This window comes from Mustela putorius, unplaced genomic scaffold (genome assembly GCF_011764305.1).
Source record: "Mustela putorius furo isolate JIRA1106 unplaced genomic scaffold, ASM1176430v1.1 tig00004033_pilon_pilon_pilon, whole genome shotgun sequence".
In the NCBI taxonomy this organism is placed as follows: domain Eukaryota; kingdom Metazoa; phylum Chordata; class Mammalia; order Carnivora; family Mustelidae; genus Mustela; species Mustela putorius.
This window is the reverse complement of record NW_025422169.1, coordinates 4,596,765-4,615,671: the sequence shown is the minus strand read 5'-3', so window position 1 is coordinate 4,615,671 and position 18,907 is coordinate 4,596,765. Positions and strand designations below refer to the sequence as shown.

The window sequence follows — 18,907 nt, the reverse complement described above, 5'->3', positions numbered from 1 at the left end:
TGAGCCGAAGGCAGCGGTTTAACCCACTGAGCCACCCAGGTGCCCCCAAGTGTGTTTTTTAAACTTCAGATTCTTAGGGCATGCCCCCTCCAATCCCCAGAGCTTCTGTACCTCAAGAATCTACATATTTTTTTAATTTAATGTTTTTATTTTTAAGTAATCTCTACAACCCCAAGATCAAGCATCACACACTCTACCCACGGAGTCGGCCAGGTGCCCCAAGAATCTGCTTTTTTTTTTTTCCTAAACCTCTCCACTGGTTCCAATGCAGGGTTCTGCTGGCTACACTTTGAGAACATCTCTTCAAGAACAGGGAGCTGAGAGAGATCCTTCTCACCTTCTGACCCACAGGAATACAGATGTAAATTTTTGAAAGACCCAAAAATATTCTTGCTTTTTGTTTGCATATAAAAAAAAACTGAGACTTTAAAGCCTACCTTTGAAAGAAAGAAAAGAATGATACTGAAATATTCATTATTTAATCAATGTACAAAACATAGACATGGGGGAAATAACATTAATAATTAACATGTGCTCCTTTACACCACAGGAAAGGGAATGGGAAAGCACTGACTTTAAGGTTTCATCATTTTTTGAAGGAGCAAAGAATAAAGCTAGCTTTCCATTCTAAGAAAAAAAAGAAAGAAACATGGACATGATCGAGAGGCTCAAAGGACCCCAAACCTAGGGGGTCCACAGGTAGCTAGGCTGAACCAACAGACAAGATACTGACCCATTTGACTGAGAGCTGAGCTTAGGGTCTTGTTTGATTGGGTTTCCAGTTTCTTCCAATCAGGGGGAACCCTACCCTCCAAGAGTACATAACGTCTTGAAAAAAAGCAAGACACTTCAACTTAACACTCATTCTCCTCGGCCATATTTCCATCAGGAACTTTGCTCCATTTCTTCATAATCCTTCTCCAGAGCGGCCAAGTCTTCCCTGGCCTCTGAGAACTCGCCTTCCTCCATGCCTTCCCTGCTGTACCAATGCAGAAACGCCCTCTTGGCATACATGAGGTCGAACTTGTGGTCCAGGCGGGCCCAGGCCTCCACGACAGCCGTGGTGTTGCTCATCATACACACAGCCCGCTGGATCTTGGCCAGGTCCCCTCCTGGCATCACCATGGGTGGCCGGTTGTTGATGCCCACCTTGAAACCAGTCGGACACCAATCCACAAACTGCACAGAGTTCCTGGACTTCATGGCTGCGATGGCTGCATTCACGTCTTTGGGGACCACGTCCCCTCTGTACAGTAGGCAGCAAGCCATGTACTTCCCCAGCCGAGGGTCGCACTTGACCAGCTGATGGGAGAAGTCAAAGCAAGCAGCGGTGATGTCAGACACAGAGAGCTCCTCATGGTAGGCATGGTCAGCAGAGATGATGGGGGCCAAGGTTGTCACGGGGAAATGTATTCTTGGATAAGGGACAAGGTTGGTCTGGAATTCAATGAGGTCCACATTCAAGGGCCCCTCAAACCGGAGAGAGGCAGTAATGCAAGATACCGCCTGGCCTATCAGCCTATTAATGCTGGCGTAAGAGGGACGCTCGACACCGAGTTTCCGGTGGCAGATGTCATAGATGGCCTCGTTGTCCACCATGAACGTGCAGTCTGAGTGCTCCAGGGTGGTGTGCGTGGTGAGGACGGAGTTGTAAGGCTCCACGACAGCAGTGGAAATCCGGGGGGCTGGATAGACAGAGAACTCCAATTTCGTCTTCCTGCTGTATTCTATCGAGAGCTGCTCCATTAGGAGAGATGTAAATCCTGATCCAGTGCCTCCTCCAAAGCTTCGGAAAATCAAAAATCCCTGAAGTCCACTGCACTGCTCTGCCTGGGGAAGCAAAGGAGAGGTGAGACCTGGGCCACATGAACCCCACAGTGGCAGTGGGGAGACAAGAATTAGCCCCGGACAAAACTTTCAGAAAGGACGAGTGTGCCTTTATTAACGCCCCAGGAACACACGTGAGTGGTTACCTGTGGGGTAGGGGAAGCACTTTAGAATTTCACTATAAACGAAGCATAAATATTCAACTGTCTTTAGCTGTCCTTCACAAATGTATCAGCTTGTGAGCTACAGTCTTTCTCAGTAACAAACAAAATGGCCAAATACTGAAGCAACCTACGCCTCCCGCTTCCCCCAGGAGATGAAGTACCTCTCACTTGTACATCCAGCCTACTATGCAGGTGTAAAAGGCATCGTGTGATTGAAGAGAATGCCAGACACCAATATGTGTACTAGACAAAGGATTCTCCAGATGCAGGTCCGTAAAGAAGAGTTCAAGGTCAGGAACTAGAGTAACTAATCTCCTGGTGGGATGTGTCACCTGTTAACTTCACGAATAACCAGACTACAGGAAAAGGACAGGTGTCAGGAGGCTTTGGAGGTCTGTGAGAAGGTGAGCCATGTTGAGTGGGCAGTTGCAAGACTAGAGGGAGGCTAGTCATTAAAAAGAAGGCCACCCTGCCCTCTGTCACAGCATGGAGGGACCTTAAGGCCATTAGGCCAAGAGAGATAAGTCATACACAACAGGACAAATACTGTATCATCCCATTCATATAGGTGGAATCGGAAAATGTCCAACTCATAAGAACGGAAAGTAGCACAGTATCTGGTGGGGGCTGTGGGTGGGGGAAACTGGGAGACGTTGAAGGACACAGACATCCAGATAGCAGATGAGTCCATTCTGGGAGCTAACAGACAGCACCGTGCTCTGGTTAGCAATTCTGTGCTGTAGGCTTCAAAGTTGCCAAGAGAGTGGATTTTAAACGTTGTCAACACACACACACACACACACACACACACATGTTAACTGCACTGTGGCCATCACTGCGCAGTATCTCAATAAAGCAGTGGAAAAACCAAAGTCTTTCCTCATAAATCTAAAAAGAAAGAGAAGACGAGGCTGCAGTAAGCGGAATGGAAATGGTTTCTTCCATGCATCCTCCATCACGAAGTGTCGTCCAAGCCTACACCAAGGTGCCTCCCAGCCTTGAGTGTCTGCGGGAGAGGCCGGGGGCGGTGACCCGGGTGTTGTGTGGAAGGCGGATCCCAGGCACTCAGGCACGGGCCCCCGCTAGGCAGAAAGGGGCCACTTGCCAGCTTTCGGATCCTCTCGAGCACCAGATCGATGATCTCGGACCCCACAGAGTAGCGACCGCGGGCATAGTTGTTTGCGGCGTCTTCCTTCCCGCTGACGAGCTGCTCCGGGTGGAAGAGTGAGCGGCGCTGGCCGGCCCGAATCCCATCTGCAGAGGGGACATGAGGTGAGCACGCTCCCTCCATTTGACGGCTAACCCTTTGCCAGTTCAACTGCCAACCTAATGCTGATTTCCCCAGTGTCACGGTAAAGAAAGGGTTTTCAACTGCTGAGCTGGCCTTCCTCAGTCTAGAACAGTATCATTACTTCCAGACAAATGGGAAGTACATTTTCCCAGTGTAGACCCTTTATTAGTTTCTCACAGCTGCTGTAACAAATTACAACACACCTGGTGGCTGAAAACAAGAGAAATGTTTTTTCTCGCAGTTCAGGAGGCCAGAAGTCCAAAGTGAAGGTGTTGGCAGGGCTGGTTCCTGCCGCAGGTCTCAGGGAGAAGCGGGTCCTCGGCTTGGGGCCACACACTCGAGCCTACCTCCATCACGCATGCCCACTCCCTGGGACTGGGTCCGCTCTTCCTCTCATAAGGACACAGACCCTTGGTGTTATGGTCAACACCAATCTTGTAGGACCTCAACTTAGAACATCAGTGGCAAAGACCTTATTTCCAAATAAAGGCATATTCTGAAGTTGTAGGTGGACACATTTTTAGGAGACACTCTTCAAACCCATCACACACCCTGTGATGCTCCGGCATTCTAAGGCCAGTATTTCTATCTACAAATCGCCGAATGAGTGCCAAAATAAGCAGGAAAAAGCAAACTGATCTAAATTATTACTAGCCCACTTTAAAAGAGGCTTTAACAAAGAAGGTGTGATGAGCTCAGATGCCCTCCCCAACTCAAATGCGGCTGATAAAAGCGCCAGTAGCAGGGAAATTGGGGTGAGCATGCTGGCAGTCTTCAACACAGCCAAGGGCAACTCCTGCCTGGTTTTCCTCCTTTTAAAAACCTGCTCAGGGGCGCCTGGGTGGCTCAGTGGGTTAAGCCGCTGCCTTCAGCTCGGGTCATGATCTCAGGGTCCTGGGATCGAGACCCGCATCGGGCTCTCTGCTCAGCAGGGAGCCTGCTTCCCTATCTCTCTCTGTCTCTCTGGCTGCCTCTCCGTCTACTTGTGATTTCTCTCTGTCAAATTAATAAATAAAAGCTTTTTAAAAAAAAAAAAAAAAAAACCTGCTCAGCTTGAGAAAATACCAAACACACGTCCTCAGGCCCAGGTCCTGCTCCCCAGGCCGAGAAGTACCCAGATAGCCCAATTCCTACAGAATTACGCATCGGTGTTTGAGGGCCAAGCAGGCTCTGGGAACGTTGCCCAGCTTACGGCAGGATGCCATGCGGTGCAGCATTCACGAGCACGTATCTGAGAATCTGTTTGCCAAGTTCACGGTTTCCTTCCTCACTCGGCTTTCCAGCAGTTCTTTAGCATCCTTAAATCCCAATGACGTCACCTCACATATAAGGATAATGTTAAGACCTACCCCCTTGAGGTCCTATGAGGATTATGTGAGTCATAGAGCACAATGCACGGCCCATATGACAACAATTATAAATAATAACGACACAACTGGCTTCACGACACGTACATATGCTAACGCTGTATTGACTCATCACCAGATCCCTACAGATAGCCCTAGAAGCTCACTGCCTGAGAGGAAACACGCTCCATTTCTAAGAACGAGATGGCTCTCTCAGTTCACCTTGCTCTCCTGCCCATAACCACGATTTTCTTTTTTTCATTTTTTTTTAAAGATTTTATTTATTTACTTGACAGAGAGAGACACAGCGAGCAAGGGAACACAAGCAGGGGGATTGGGAGAGGGAGAAAGCACTGAGCAGGGAGCCCGAGGCGGGGCTCGATCCCAGGACCATGGGATCGTGATCTGAGCCGAAGGCAGACTGAGCCACCCAGGGGCCCCTTTAACCATGAATTTCTAACCACAATTTTGCACACCACCAAATGTTTAAATTTACTAAAACTGATTTAAAGGACTCTTAAGTAACATACACACACCCAAAAAGTAACCAAAAGACAAATCAAAAAACCCACCAAAGTGAAGAGCTTTAAAAGATAAATTTATAAACAAGATGTAAGTGGGCGTATAATTCTGTGGACTATTTGCTTCTCACTTACAGCTATAAGGCTGAGTTCAGGCAAAGAAGGGAATTTCTGGAATTTTGGAAGCCTGCTTCTTCATGTCAACGTTCAGTGGAGATCCCGAGGGTCACTCATAAATTCTTTCGGTAAAAACCATTCTTGGAGATCAGTGATTACAGCACTACCATTTAGTGCTACCAGTAGCTCTGCTACCCAAGCTGTCCACTCTCACTTCCTGGCACTTTTTCTACTTTCCTGAATGACATGAGCATCTGACCCAGCATCCTGAACCAGCACCCTCACGGCGTTCAGTGGTTTTTAAACACGATTATTTGGCAATCCCGTGCTTCCTTACTTCCAATGCTATCAGCCCCATTCCTCTTGAAATCACTCACAACTGCCCCCCCCCCCCAAAACCTTAAAGTTGTGAAATCCTTTCTCCAACCAAACTTCCTTACTTCCCCTGCTCCCCCAAGACCCAGCTCAACAGTCTTGCCAGATTCCTGTCCCCATCACTCTCCTACCCACACCCTGTTCCTGTTCAAGGTGCACGCTCCTCCACGCCTCTGGGAAGCTGCCTTTGCTGCTCCCTCAGCTGAAGATGTCTGATGGCTCCCCAGCTGCTCACTCCTTCCTGGGGATACCACTGCATCTCATGGGCATTTCTATTGCTATTAGGTTGCATTGAAGGACGCTGGCAATTTTTAGGTAAGAAATAACCAACCATGGACAATTTCATATGCCTCAGATGAACACGTGTGTTGGTGTTGCTACGACCACTTACATTTTCTTCTCCACTAGCTTATGCTGCTCTTTTGTTGGAAGAGAATGGCTTTTTATTAGTTGGCAGACCTAGGGTCAACCCAGTTCTCCCCTCAACAGTTCAACAACCTAAGGCCAGTTCCATGACCTGCCCAAGACTCAGCTTCTTCATCTGTTAACGGAAGATGGCAACAAGGTTTCCTGACAGAATTGCTGGAAGGATTATAGGAAAACACCCGTGTGGTTTTTTGCTAATAACAGTGGCTTCTGCAGACTGAATGTTCGTGTCTCCCCAGGAGTCACACACTGAAGCCTCCCCTGAGGGTGTTAGGAGGAGGGGCCTTTGGGCGGGGGCGGGGCCAGGGTGGGGCCCTGGTGAATGGGGTTAGTGCCCTTGCAAGGGGCCTGATGTGAGGACACAGTGAGAGGGCAGCTGTCTGCACATCGGGAAGAGCGCGCTCATCCGACACCAGCCAGGCTGCCACGCTGGTCGTGGACTCCCGCCTCCAGACAATGAGAAATAAATTCCCATAGTTTAAGCCCCCAGTCTGCAATATTTTGTTAAAATGGTCTGAACTCACTAGGACAGTAGGAGGGAAGAGATGGACATTCGTTCCTCTCGGTGCTCGTCTCTACCTAGCTGGAATGAATGTTCATTGGATTCACTGAAAGATACTAAATTCTTTCTCACCTCAGCCTCCCCTTTCCACCCCTCCTCCCTTCGGGCTGGCTTCACCGGTCTGCTCGGTCTGCTCGCACAGCCTGGCCCTGGGATTAGAAGCAGACGCTTGCCGCCAGGCCCACATCCCTGCTCACCTGTCCACATACCACCGGCACCGCCCACCCCAGCTGTGCTGCCCGCCCCTCAGACCCACACCCTGCGCACCCTTCACACTTCCCTTGACCTTCGGTCCTCTTCTGCAAACGTGGATTAAACCTCCTGACCTTTCTCTGAGTTCTCACACAGCATCACCCCATTATTCCGATCACAGAACTCCTCAATGAGCACCTTCCTCCTTGACACAAAATCCTCAGTCTCTACCTCAGAGAAGGAGAGGCATGACCCACTCTCTCCATGCTTCGGGTCCCCTCACTCACCCACCCCGAACCCTCCTGCCCCTCCCTCTCTCCTTGTTCTGCCTACAAATATCTTCAGTAGAATTCTACTCTACAGACACAATAAAAACTCACCTTTCCTTCATTCTAGAACCATTTGGGCTGGCTTTGAACAAGACCAGCAACTACCACAGCTTTTGAGTTTCTTCTCTATAGGATAACTTCTCACTGAACCCCTCTGGTTCCCCCATCTTTTACCAGGACCAGCCTCTTCACATGCAAATGGAACTTACCTACTCCCACACACCTAGAACCCCCTCTGCAATTCCTACCTCATTTATCAATCTCATTATTCAAACAGTGAAATCTGACTGCCATCTCTGAATTCTCTCTAGAACATTCACTGACACATAATCTGTTGCTCTTGTTTTAGATGGAGGTCTCTCAAATCTGGGTTCTCTTCTCCATTCTCCCTCCACACATCACAAAAACCTTGTAACTTTCTCCAGTTTACTCTCTTTCTAGATTAGTACCTGGCACATAGAAATGTTGTATACATTAATGAATAAATCTCTGTGATTAACATTACTGAAGTATAGTTCTCAATCTGTCTTTTCCTTGCTCTTAAATCTTCACTGGCCCCCTATTTGTGATGAGGTTCACACCACACAAATTATTCAAAGAAATCCCATAGCCGGCCTCCACTCCAGTTGACGTCTTCTGTGAGTCTGCTGTATCAACATCTTCTCCCTTTTCAAGCTGAAACAATATGTTTTCCATCCTCTCTCACCTGTGAACTGTTAAACAAACTCTTACCCAGCCTTCAAGACTCAGATGGAGTATCACTTCGTCCATAAAGTCCTTTCTAGGCTCTTCCGGAGAGGAAGATGTCCTCACTTCCTTCAGATCCCTACATGTCACCCTCTCTACAAGGCCTTCCTCGGCATCCCTTAGGAAAAAAGCACCTCCCCCCACTCACACAACGTTCCCTATCCCTGTGGCCCTGCTTTTATTCTTCTCCATTCCACTGATGACCATCAGGCATCCCACTAGAATGGAGGGTCCATGAAGACTCAGAGTATATACACCTCCAATGTCAAGAATAGTGCCTTGCACGCATGAGGCTCTCTTATTTGTTGAATAGAACAAGATAAAAACAGTGCCTTCTCCTAAAGCCTGGAGCTTATGCCTCTCTGTTTGGGCCAGTTCCAGATCCTCAAAACTGCCCTCTCTCTATGCTGTTTTCTAGAGGACTGGGGAATTTCTTCTGGTCTCTTCCTGCCATGTATCTCTGCCCTGACATGCTTATTAGCTTCTGATTCCAGATCCTAAGCTGCCTCTTTGCCTAGCATCTTCAGATAGGCGCAAGTTAAAACGCCTGCCACAACATTCCGGACACCGAGATGTGGTCTCTCACACTACTGCTTTAGCTACATTCACCAAAGTCCTCTGGGGACATATTCTACTCTGCCCAGGTTTCTAGGATACGAGACTCTAGCTAATGCTCACAGCTGCAAAGCCCCATTTGTCTGAAACAAAAATTCAGATATTCTCTTCAGGCACTTAGAGCTCAAGTCGGAAGACAACATAACTGCCTCTCCTAGCCTCCATGCGAATCTCCCCAGTTCCTGAAGCCACCAATATTTCCTTATTTTCATCCTTTCTCACCCAGCAAACATGGAAGCGGCACATAGGAATCCTGGCTGAGGCGGTTCTGACCCTCCTCTTGTACTAACACTCCATCTTTTCCTTTCCTTGGTCGTTGATCTACCTGATCAGTTACCTGAGCTGACCTGGTTCCAATAAGGAAATGAAATCCAATCCACTGTGTACAGATTGCATTCTCTGAAGATGGCCACAAGAATGTTTTCCATTTCTTGTGTGCTTCTAGAACCTCGCTCTTTCCACATCAAGAGGTGAGGTCCGCTATTCCTCCCCTGGGGGGATCTCTGTAATGGTTTCAAGCCATCAAACAGCAACAGTGACACACTGGGACTACCGAGGCTAGATTACAAAAAATGCCACGGGCTTCTGCCTTGTGCTCAGGTGAGGCTTCCTCTTGGAACCGAGCTGCTGTGCCATGTTTCTGGACAAGATACTACAAAGTCTGCTATTAATAATCATAAAATTGTGCTGATTTCTCAAAGTTAGATTTGTCTGGTTCCTTGCCTCTTCAGAGTCATGGTCAGGTAATGCCAAATTTCAGATTCTTTGTTGGAATCTTCTAGCAACTGGCTTTCAAATCCAAAAAAAGACTTAATCTTCTGCGACCACAGACGTGTGGAGAAACTAAAAAGGTTTGAATTTGTTTCATCACACAGAGAAAGAAGGCTAAGCGAGTACTCCCTTTGGATATGTTTCATGCCGATCGCCATAAGTGGTCACGAATGAACTTCTAGGTCTGAAAAATATCCCCATGATCCTATTCAGACAGATTCACACAATCTGGTGAGCCCATCTCTAGCACTGGATTTGTTTGCTTGGAGTGCGGACCTGGTTATGTACAGTTGAATGCAAGCCTTACATTACCTATAACAGCGGGATCCAGATCCATGAGGAGTGCTCTGGGCATGTGCTTCCCAGCTCTCGTCTCACAAAAGAAGGTATTGAAAGACGCATCCATGTGCTCCATGTTCCCACTTTTCAGCTGATCGTGTCTACTACTGAGAACAACGCCGTCTGGCTGGATTCCATGTTCCAGGCAATAGAGTTCCCAGCAAGCATCCCCAATCTGGACGCCAGCTTGGCCAATGTGGATGGAAAGGCACTCCCTCTGAAATAAGCCGTAGGAGGTTAGAACCAACAGCCCCTGAAGATCACATGAGCTTGGTCCCTCAGTAATGCTGCTCACAGTCGATAGAAACCAAGCTTGCAGAAGCCAATGAGGGAAATGTATGATAAGGCTAATTAAGTGTCTCATGGAAACCAAAACCCAGGGCACAGGTACGCTTTAAGAACAAATGAACCAAGGACTCCCATTTTGCTGAAAGATTTCTTTCAGCATCATAATTTAAGGACTTACTGAATAACAGGCTAAGCATGTGAGTTAAGAATATATATCCATAATATATTATACATGTATAAAATCAAGCTGCCTCACCCAGAAAAATCTTAGCTAGTTACTGGAAAGGAATAAAACCAAAAATCAATGTATAACCTTGACCTATATTAAAACCCATTACACTTAAAGATGTTACTTTTTCACATCTTGAGGTTTTTTATATTTACTATGCATATGTGTTCTAAAGAAGAAAGGATGTTCTCAGCAAAATTTACCAAGGAAACATGTAATAGATTTCACAACCCCAAAATGTAAAAACTCAATACTGCAATAAGCAAACAAGAATAATGGTTCATAAAAAATGATTGATATGTAGTTCTTCATATTAAGGGCTATCAATAGGGCAATTTTACATACATCAATTAAAAAAAACTTGCAGAAAATCTGGCTGGCTCAGTCGGTAGAGTGACTGTTTATTTCAGGGTTGTAAGTTCAACTTCATGTTGGATGAAGAAATTATTTAAAAATAAAATCTTTAAAAACCCAAACAAACACTTGAGATAGCCGGTAGAGAAATAGGCAGATGACATACACAAATGAATTATTAAAATTAATAATAAATGAATTATTTTTAAACATTGAAAAATGCAAGGATTTAGGCACAAGGGAATTCACAGTATTATTTATAAGAGTGAGAATCAAGAATCAATCTACATTCATTTATTGTTGGGCATTTGAAGAAAAGTTATGCAACCCTTAAAAGTTTACCCCCCAAATTTTATGACATGGGAAAAGCTTATGATAAAACTGAGGTAAGAGGCATAGAAGTTGTATAAGTCTATATAAAGTATGACATCAAATACACTAAAAAATAAGCAGAGAAAAAGAACCTTAAAATGCATCAAATATTAACTATCTTTATATCTGGGCAGTGATTATGTTCCCTTGTCCGAACTCCAGTGTTGTCCCTCACCCTCATCAGCCTCCACTCCCCCAGCCCACATTTCAGTCACCATTCATGTCCTTCTTTTTAAAGGCCAACACCTGTTTTGGTCATTTAAACAGACTCCTCTAAGAGAAGGAAAGAAAAGACCCAGAAAAACCATGAGGGCAGCATTGACACATTTGAATGCTGTGGGGTTTTGACGGCCAGCGGGCATGGGACAGGTCTGTGCAGGGGGGCATGGGCTCCCCTTCCAGCTGTTAGCCTGGTGAGCCCATCAGCAGCCCTGCCCTTGTCCAGGCTGCTCTTCCGCTGGACAAGGTCTGAGATCAACCACGAAAAGACCACTCGTCCAGGGAGGGAGGGAGTCACAGCCCTGCCATCCGACCTGGACTCTGTTCCTGCTCCACCACATCACGCCCTTGTACTCTGTCTCCTCGATTCACAAGGACTAACAGCCGTCTCTGCTTTATGAGGAATTCAAGTTCACTACTTGAGTAGAACTCCCCCCACCCGTGCCTTTTCCATGCAACTACGAGTCTCTCACGACAAAGTCTGTGAACTCAATTCAGGAAGCACCTCACCCAGGATCCCAACCTCCGTCCAGCACAGAAAAAAGTCAAACAGCTCCGTCATAAACGAGCTTCTAACGTGCTTGTCTGCAAAGCACAGCTTCCTTCCTCCCACACCTGCTGAACTGCAAACGATCTCAGTACAGTACAGCTACTGTCATCAGATCAAAACTCCCTAGATTTAGGTAAAAATGCTGAACGGGGGGGGGGTTCATTTCATGGTTTCCCCATCTTTTGAGCCACTTACATGCCGATTTCTCTCACAGCACCCCAGCTTACCGCCCAGGCTATGGCGGGTGCACACGCATCTGCTCCAAGTACCCAGAGAAAAAATAATCACCAACGTGGAAGAGCAGTTGCTGCTCTTTACATAGTCTGTTACCCAAGGGGTTCAGACATAGGCCTGGTATGGTCCTTTTCAAACTTGACAGGAGCACTTGGCTCAAGAAGGACCAGTCACGCCCTTCCCAGTTTGAGAAGCAGCTGAGTTTATGACTTAACTGTGTCATAAGAGGCACAGAAGGCTATTTTCACCTTCTTCTCTTAGCCAGTCCCTCCTTTCCAAACTATCTGTTAAAACATTAGCCACACTAGGGGAGCCTGGGTTGCTCCGTGGGTAAAGCCTCTGCCCTAGGCTCAGGTCATGATCTCAGGGTCCTGGGATCAAGCCCCGCATCAGGAGCCTGCTTCCCCCCTGCCTGCCTGCCTTTCTGCCTACTTGAGCTCTCTCTCTCTGTTAAATAAATAAATAAGATCCTTTTAAAAAATAAATAAATAATAAAACATTAGCCACACTATAAAATGATTGTAAACTGCCAATTCAATATTGATATTATCAGCTGCTACAATGTTTATCTAAATTACTAGGAAGGCACAGTTTTCTAATTAACTTTTTATTTTGAGATAAAGGTAAGTAGTAGATTCATACACGTTTTAAGAAAGAATGAAGATCTCATGTAACCCATACCCATTTTCCACCCCGTTAGTATCTTGCCAGGTGATCCTGAAAAATATCATCCCCAGAATACCGAAATTTGGTCAAGCAACAGAACGTTTCCATGACTGCAGGGATCCCTCATGTAGGAAGGCATGATTTTTAAGAGCAAAATAACTTCAATATCCTTAAAATGTTGGAGAGAAAGAGTCAAAGGGAGTGAGACTATCAGATGAGAAAGCAGTATGAATTTAAAATTCTAAGACACCAAAAACCTACAGGGACTAGCACATAAGACATTAAAGGGAGAGTGGGTCTTCAGAGATGATCCCCAAACAGGAATTACTGTAAGTAACTATGTTCATTGTTGTCCCCCAAGAACGAAACCCAAGAGAGGACAAGGAGATGGCCATGCACTTTACCCTGTCGTACATTTATGAGTCTAGCCATGATGACTTGGGTCTGAAGTCCCCAGAAACTCTAAACGCATAGCTAAAAGTGGAGCAATTGGTTTCTACAGAAAAATCGGCACAGCAGGTCCAAAACAAGTGTAGAACCAAAGGAAGGAAGGGTTCCTGTTTCACTACTTCGGTTAAAAGCAGGGAACAAACTGCAAATTCACTAAGCTTTTCCTAAAAGCAGCAAAACCACAGGTGAACAGACCAGAGCTTCTCCAAGTCTGCCTCACACACAGTTACCAAAAGAAACAAATGTCTCCTTAAAAATTATTTCTCTTGTACTAAGAATATATTAAGGATGGTTGGGCAGGGAAGAGGGCCAAATACGGTTAGTAAAATTTGCTACAAAACCACAGCAACACTGATAACCACGTCCAAGAACCCCAGCCACTTACCATGCTGATCTGGAGGTGCCCCTGCTGGCCCTCGGTAATGACCAAGCTGCAGGCCCAGGTGGACTTTATCACCGGGCAGGAAATGACTCCAGGCTGAGGAGGTGAAGACACCTGCTTCACTTAAAGCAGTACAGCCCCTTCCTGAATTTCCCGTTCTCTGCCCCAAAGCAGCGATGCGGGACCCGAACAGCCTGAGATAACTCTTGTACAACTACAGGTGATGTCATTAGAGCGTACCCAAATCTACTTCCAACTTAAACCTGTTCTGGTTAAAAATAACAACGGTCTTCTTTCAAAGATCCTCCTCCTGGATTAAGAATGTATTAAGCATGGATGGGGAAAGAGTAGGAATCAAATTCGCTGCAATAGCAAATAGCTTTTTCTAGCACATAAGGACTACATGAATATCTTCCCTTTAAATAAGATTCAAACAATTCCTGGGACAGAGAACCAAGAAAGTGTCTTTTTACCTCTCACCTCCTACTCATGTGCCTTGACTGTCACCACCACTTCCAAATGTATGGGGATTTCTATGTTTTGGTTATTCCTAATTTTATTATTTGCTCTATTTTAAATTGTGATATTATTATAGATAACATACACTTATACTGTTATTTTTGGTTATTTGAATTAAGATCAGAGAACATACTCTAAATGATTTCTCTCTTTATATATTTGTCAAGACAACCTTCATGTTCTGCTATATGGTCAATTTTTGAAAATGTTCTGTGAATGCTTCAAAAGAATGTATTCTGTAATTTGTTGGATGCAATGCTTTAGATACACATTTCAAACTGATTTACTATGTAGTCTAAACTTTGAGTATTGATTCCTTTCAGAGATGTGTTAAATTTTCCCATTATGATTGTTGATTTGTTTATTGTTTCTCTCTGACAATTTTTGTTTTATATATTCTGAGGCCATGTTAATAAGAACATGTAAATTTTAAATTGTGAGATTTTTTTTTTTTAATTTTTAAAGATTTTATTTATTTATTTGACAGACAGAGATCACAAGTAGGCAGAGAGGCAGGCAGAGAGAGAGAGAGAGAGGGAAGCAGGCTTCCTGCGGAGCATAGAGCCCGATGCGGGGCTCGATCCCAGGACCCTGAGATCATGACCCGAGCCGAAGGCAGCAGCCCAAACCACTGAGCCACCCAGGCGCCCCGAATTGTGAGATTTTCTAAGGAACAAAATATTCTATCACTTTAAAATGACTATATCTATGAATGATTTTGTCTTAAATTCTTTATTACTGAATAGTAATATTACTACTTCAATATTATTTTCTTGGTTAGTGTCTGAATGATGTATTTTCTAGCATTTTGCATTCTTAAGAATTTAAAAACCTTTCAGAATTCTCACATTTTTGATGTGTCCTTTGTAAGCTTACATTACAAAAATTATGGGAAAATATTTTCTTATTTACCTTTTAATTGAAGAATTTAGTCCATTACATCTAATGTAATAACTAATAAAGCTGGGTTTAGATATCTTATTTTGTGCTTTTATCTTATATCTGTTTGTCCCCGTGTTCTAAGTTATCTGTTGGCATCCTTTCTTTTGTGCCAATGACATGTATTTAAGCCAACACGGCCTTATTGTTATTTCATAAAAATCAATGTTTATTTTACCACTTTCTTTGCTTTTCATTCCTTCTGCTACTTTTTTTTTTCCTTCTGTTTGAAGTAAATCCTTCAGAATTCCTTGAGTGAGGTCTTTCGATTACCTTTTTTTCCTTTTGTATCAAATGCCTTTAATTCACCCATCTTCCTGAAAGGTATCTCATTGGGTATGGAATTCTGTGCCAGCATTTCTCCCTGAGTCCACTGGCTTCTGGCCCCCACTCCTGCCTACAAGAAGTTGTCAGTAGAAGAGTTGCTCTCTTTAAGGTCTCTCTGGATGCATTAGAATTTATCTTTGTCTTTGGCTTCTTTAGTTTTACCGTAATTGTCTTTATGTGGATTTCTTTACCTGTCTGGCTTTGGATTTGTTGGTTCTAATGATCTGTAGATTCATGTCTTTCTGAGTTTTAGAGTTCTCAGCCATGATCTTCTTTGAGTATTGCTTTCCTCCCATTTTCTTTCCTTTTTTTTTTTTTAAAGATTTTATTTATTTATTTGACACAGAGAGAGATCACAAGTAGGCAGAGAGGCAGGCAAAGAGAGAGGAGGAAGCAGGCTTCCTGCTGAGCAGAGAGCTCGATGCGGGAACTTGATCCCAGGATCCTGAGATCATGACCTGAGCCGAAGGCAGAGGCTCAACCCACTGAGCCACCCAGGCGCCCCTTCTCTTTCCTTTTTATTAGACATTTTTATATACTTTATACGTTTCTGAACATCTCCTATTTGCAATCTCTTTATACCTCTGTGTTATATCCTGCTTAATTTCTCCAGCTATCTTCCCCTTTATCCATTATCTTTTTGGGACTTTACCTAATCTTTTTTTTAAAGTCATGCACTAAGTTGCCAATTGTAATGACTATATTTTTTCACTTTTTGGAAGTTTTTTTTTTTTTAATTTGCTACATCCAGTTTTGTTTTTTGTTTTTTTTTTTTTTTTTTTTTTGGGTGATTGACTATTTCCCCAAGATATCTTCCATCTTGTCTTCTATTTGTTTAGACATAGTAACTGTAGATGTTTCCTAATCTAACTGATTATTCCATGAAACAAACATCTTTGCAGGTCTGTTTACTTTGTCAGTTATTTTTTCTGATTCATACCAACGCTGGCTTTTTTCCCCCTTATGTACTTGTTTTTGACTGTGTGCTTCTGGTTTTCTTTGAGAACTTATTTGAAGGGAGTCTTTGAGGTTTGGAATGAACATATTTCTCCAGAGACTATTTGCATTTACTTTTGCAAGTCATCTAGGGGGCATTATCTGTTTAAATTGATGCACTGAAGTTTTATTTTTCAGACTATCCAAGTGAAGTGATCTTAGGTTACCTTTTGGTCTAGGGCCATCTTGTGGTTATAATTCTGAGAGGCAATCCCTCCCAATGTCCTGCTTTGCTCAAGGCCAGAGGAAAAACCTTGCCGTCTCTTGGGTGTCGAGTGGCCTTACACGTATTCTATAAGTATTTGAGGAGTTCAAATTTATGGAGGAGGATCTCCTATGAAACTATCTTGGGTTGGGCATTGATTCCTCTCCCTTGGGCCCAGTGGGTCCATGAAAACTGATGCTTCCCTGTTTGGCAAGCACCTTTAACACAAGAAGGAGTTTCTGGCCTCCATGTATCTCTCTCATTCCCTCAGGAACTGGCCTTGAAAGGCTCTACTGTCTTATTCATCAGCGCTTTTGATATGTTCTTTTGTGTGTTAGTCGGCATTTTTAGTTTCACTTAGTGGTCAGAGGGGTCCAGCTAACTTATCCCAACATATTACTAGAGCTAGAACTCCAATTGCTTTTTAAACTTGTTGTGGATGTGTCTCTTGTAAGGATAGTGAGAGTCTCTGTCTCTCAGTGGGAAAATGTAGTGTGTTCACATTGCTTGTGATTACCAATATGCCTGAGTATATTCTTGCCTTACTTTACATTTTCCACTGACTAGGCTTTTTTTCTTTTCTTACTTTCCTCCAATTTGATAGCCTAATTGAATTCCCTTTGGGCACCACAATATTTTTCTAGTGGTTTGTAAGTTGTAGCTCATTTTCCAGTATTTCTGCTACTCTCAAAATTTTTTTTAATGTTTTATTTTTTATGAACATATATTTTTATCCCCAGGGGTACAGGTCCGTGAATCGCCAGGTCCACACACCCCACACCACTCACCAAAGCACACACTCCCCCCAATGTCCATAACCCCACCCCCCTTCTCCCTACCCCCCTCCCCCCAGCAACCCTCAGTTTGTTTTGTGAGATTAAGAGTCACTTATGGTTTGTCTCCCTCCCAATCCCATCTTGTTTCATTTATTCTTCTCCTACCCACTTCAGCCCCCATGTTGCATCACCACTTCCTCATATCAGGGAGATCATATGATAGTTGTCTTTCTCCGCTTGTCTTATTTCACTAAGCATGATACGCTCTAGTTCCATCCATGTTGTCGCAAATGGCAAGATTTCATTTCTTTTGATGGCTGCATAGTATTCCATTGTGTATATATACCACATCTTCTTTATCCATTCATCTGTTGATGGACATCTAGGTTCTTTCCATAGTTTGGCTATTGTGGACATTGCTGCTATAAACATTCGGGTGCACGTGCCCCTTCGGATCACTACGTTTGTATCTTTAGGGTAAATACCCAGTTTAGCAAACTCAACACCCAAAGAACAAATAATCCAATCAAGAAATGGGCAGAGGACATGAACAGACATTCCTGCAAAGAAGACATCCAGATAGCCAACAGACACATGAAAAAGTGCTCCATATCACTCGGCATCAGGGAAATACAAATCAAAACCACAATGAGATATCACCTCACACCAGTCAGAATGGCTAAAATCAACAAGTCAGGAAATGACAGATGCTGGCGAGGATGCAGAGAAAGGGGAACCCTCCTACACTGTTGGTGGGAATGCAAGCTGGTGCAACCACTCTGGAAAACAGCATGGAGGTTCCTCAAAATGTCAAATTTTTAATACGCAAATTTGATTATATTTGTTAATTTATATATTATTTTAATCTTATATATTTTAGTCTTTTAGAAATCTATTACCCACCAAAACATGCACGCATGTGTGCATACACACACACATACACACATATTTTCAGTCTTCCCCCTTTGTAAAAAAATTTTTAAAGATTTTAAGTAATCCCTAAGCCCAATGTGGGGCTTGAATTTATAATCCTGAAATCAAGAGTAGTATGTTCCACTGACTGAGCCAGCCAGGCACCCCTCAATCTTCCCCTTTTATGCTATCCTCACATCTCTTGCTTCCAAAATTGATATTATCTGAAATTTTGGTGTCACTAAAATAATTTTTTTACACTAGCCATTAAAAATTATTTAGGCATAAGCATAAATTGTTCTTGCTTCTTTATATACTACTGCTTCCTGTAACCCACTTAATTCTTTCTCATTGGATTTGTTAGTCATGTTGCTGGATTATACATGCAAGTAATTCTTTCAGTTATGTGGATGGTAATTTGATAGGTTCCTGCAGATTCAAAAATGTGTTCACCTTTTCTTCCCCCTTAAATAATAACAATGTGTTTGAATATGGGATTTTAGGTTCCAAACCATATGTCCTCAAACCTCTGAAGATACTGGCCATTATTCCTTCTTTCCATTAAAAAATATTACACTGCTCTAATTCTTTGTTCCTTATAGATAGGCTTTCTTTGAGAACTTTTATCATTTTTCTCTTTATTTCTTTGAACATGAAAATTTCCATGATGTGGTTCTATGTAATCTTTTTAAAATCACCTCATTCCATACTTAGAGGATACTTCTAATACTCAGGTCTTACTCTTTCTTGGGCCTGGGCTTTTTAATTTAGTTATTTTCTCCTCTCCATACTGCCTGTTCTCTCTCCTGGACTCTAGTTAGATAAAAGTTGAAACCTTTAGTGTTGCCCTTTTGACTCTGTATTCTT

At 43.7% G+C, this 18,907-nt stretch overlaps 1 protein-coding gene across 1 annotated transcript; it reads right to left on the bottom strand.

The window, feature by feature from the left end:
- Nucleotides 1-438: 438 nt before the first annotated feature.
- Nucleotides 439-13,415, bottom strand: TUBAL3 (tubulin alpha like 3). Its single transcript, XM_004757921.3, is given in 5 exon segments — nucleotides 439-888; nucleotides 890-1,830; nucleotides 3,097-3,245; nucleotides 9,596-9,839; nucleotides 13,370-13,415. Coding segments are annotated over 5 exon segments (1,371 nt in total). The 5' UTR covers nucleotides 13,373-13,415; the 3' UTR covers nucleotides 439-854.
- Nucleotides 13,416-18,907: the final 5,492 nt, after the last annotated feature.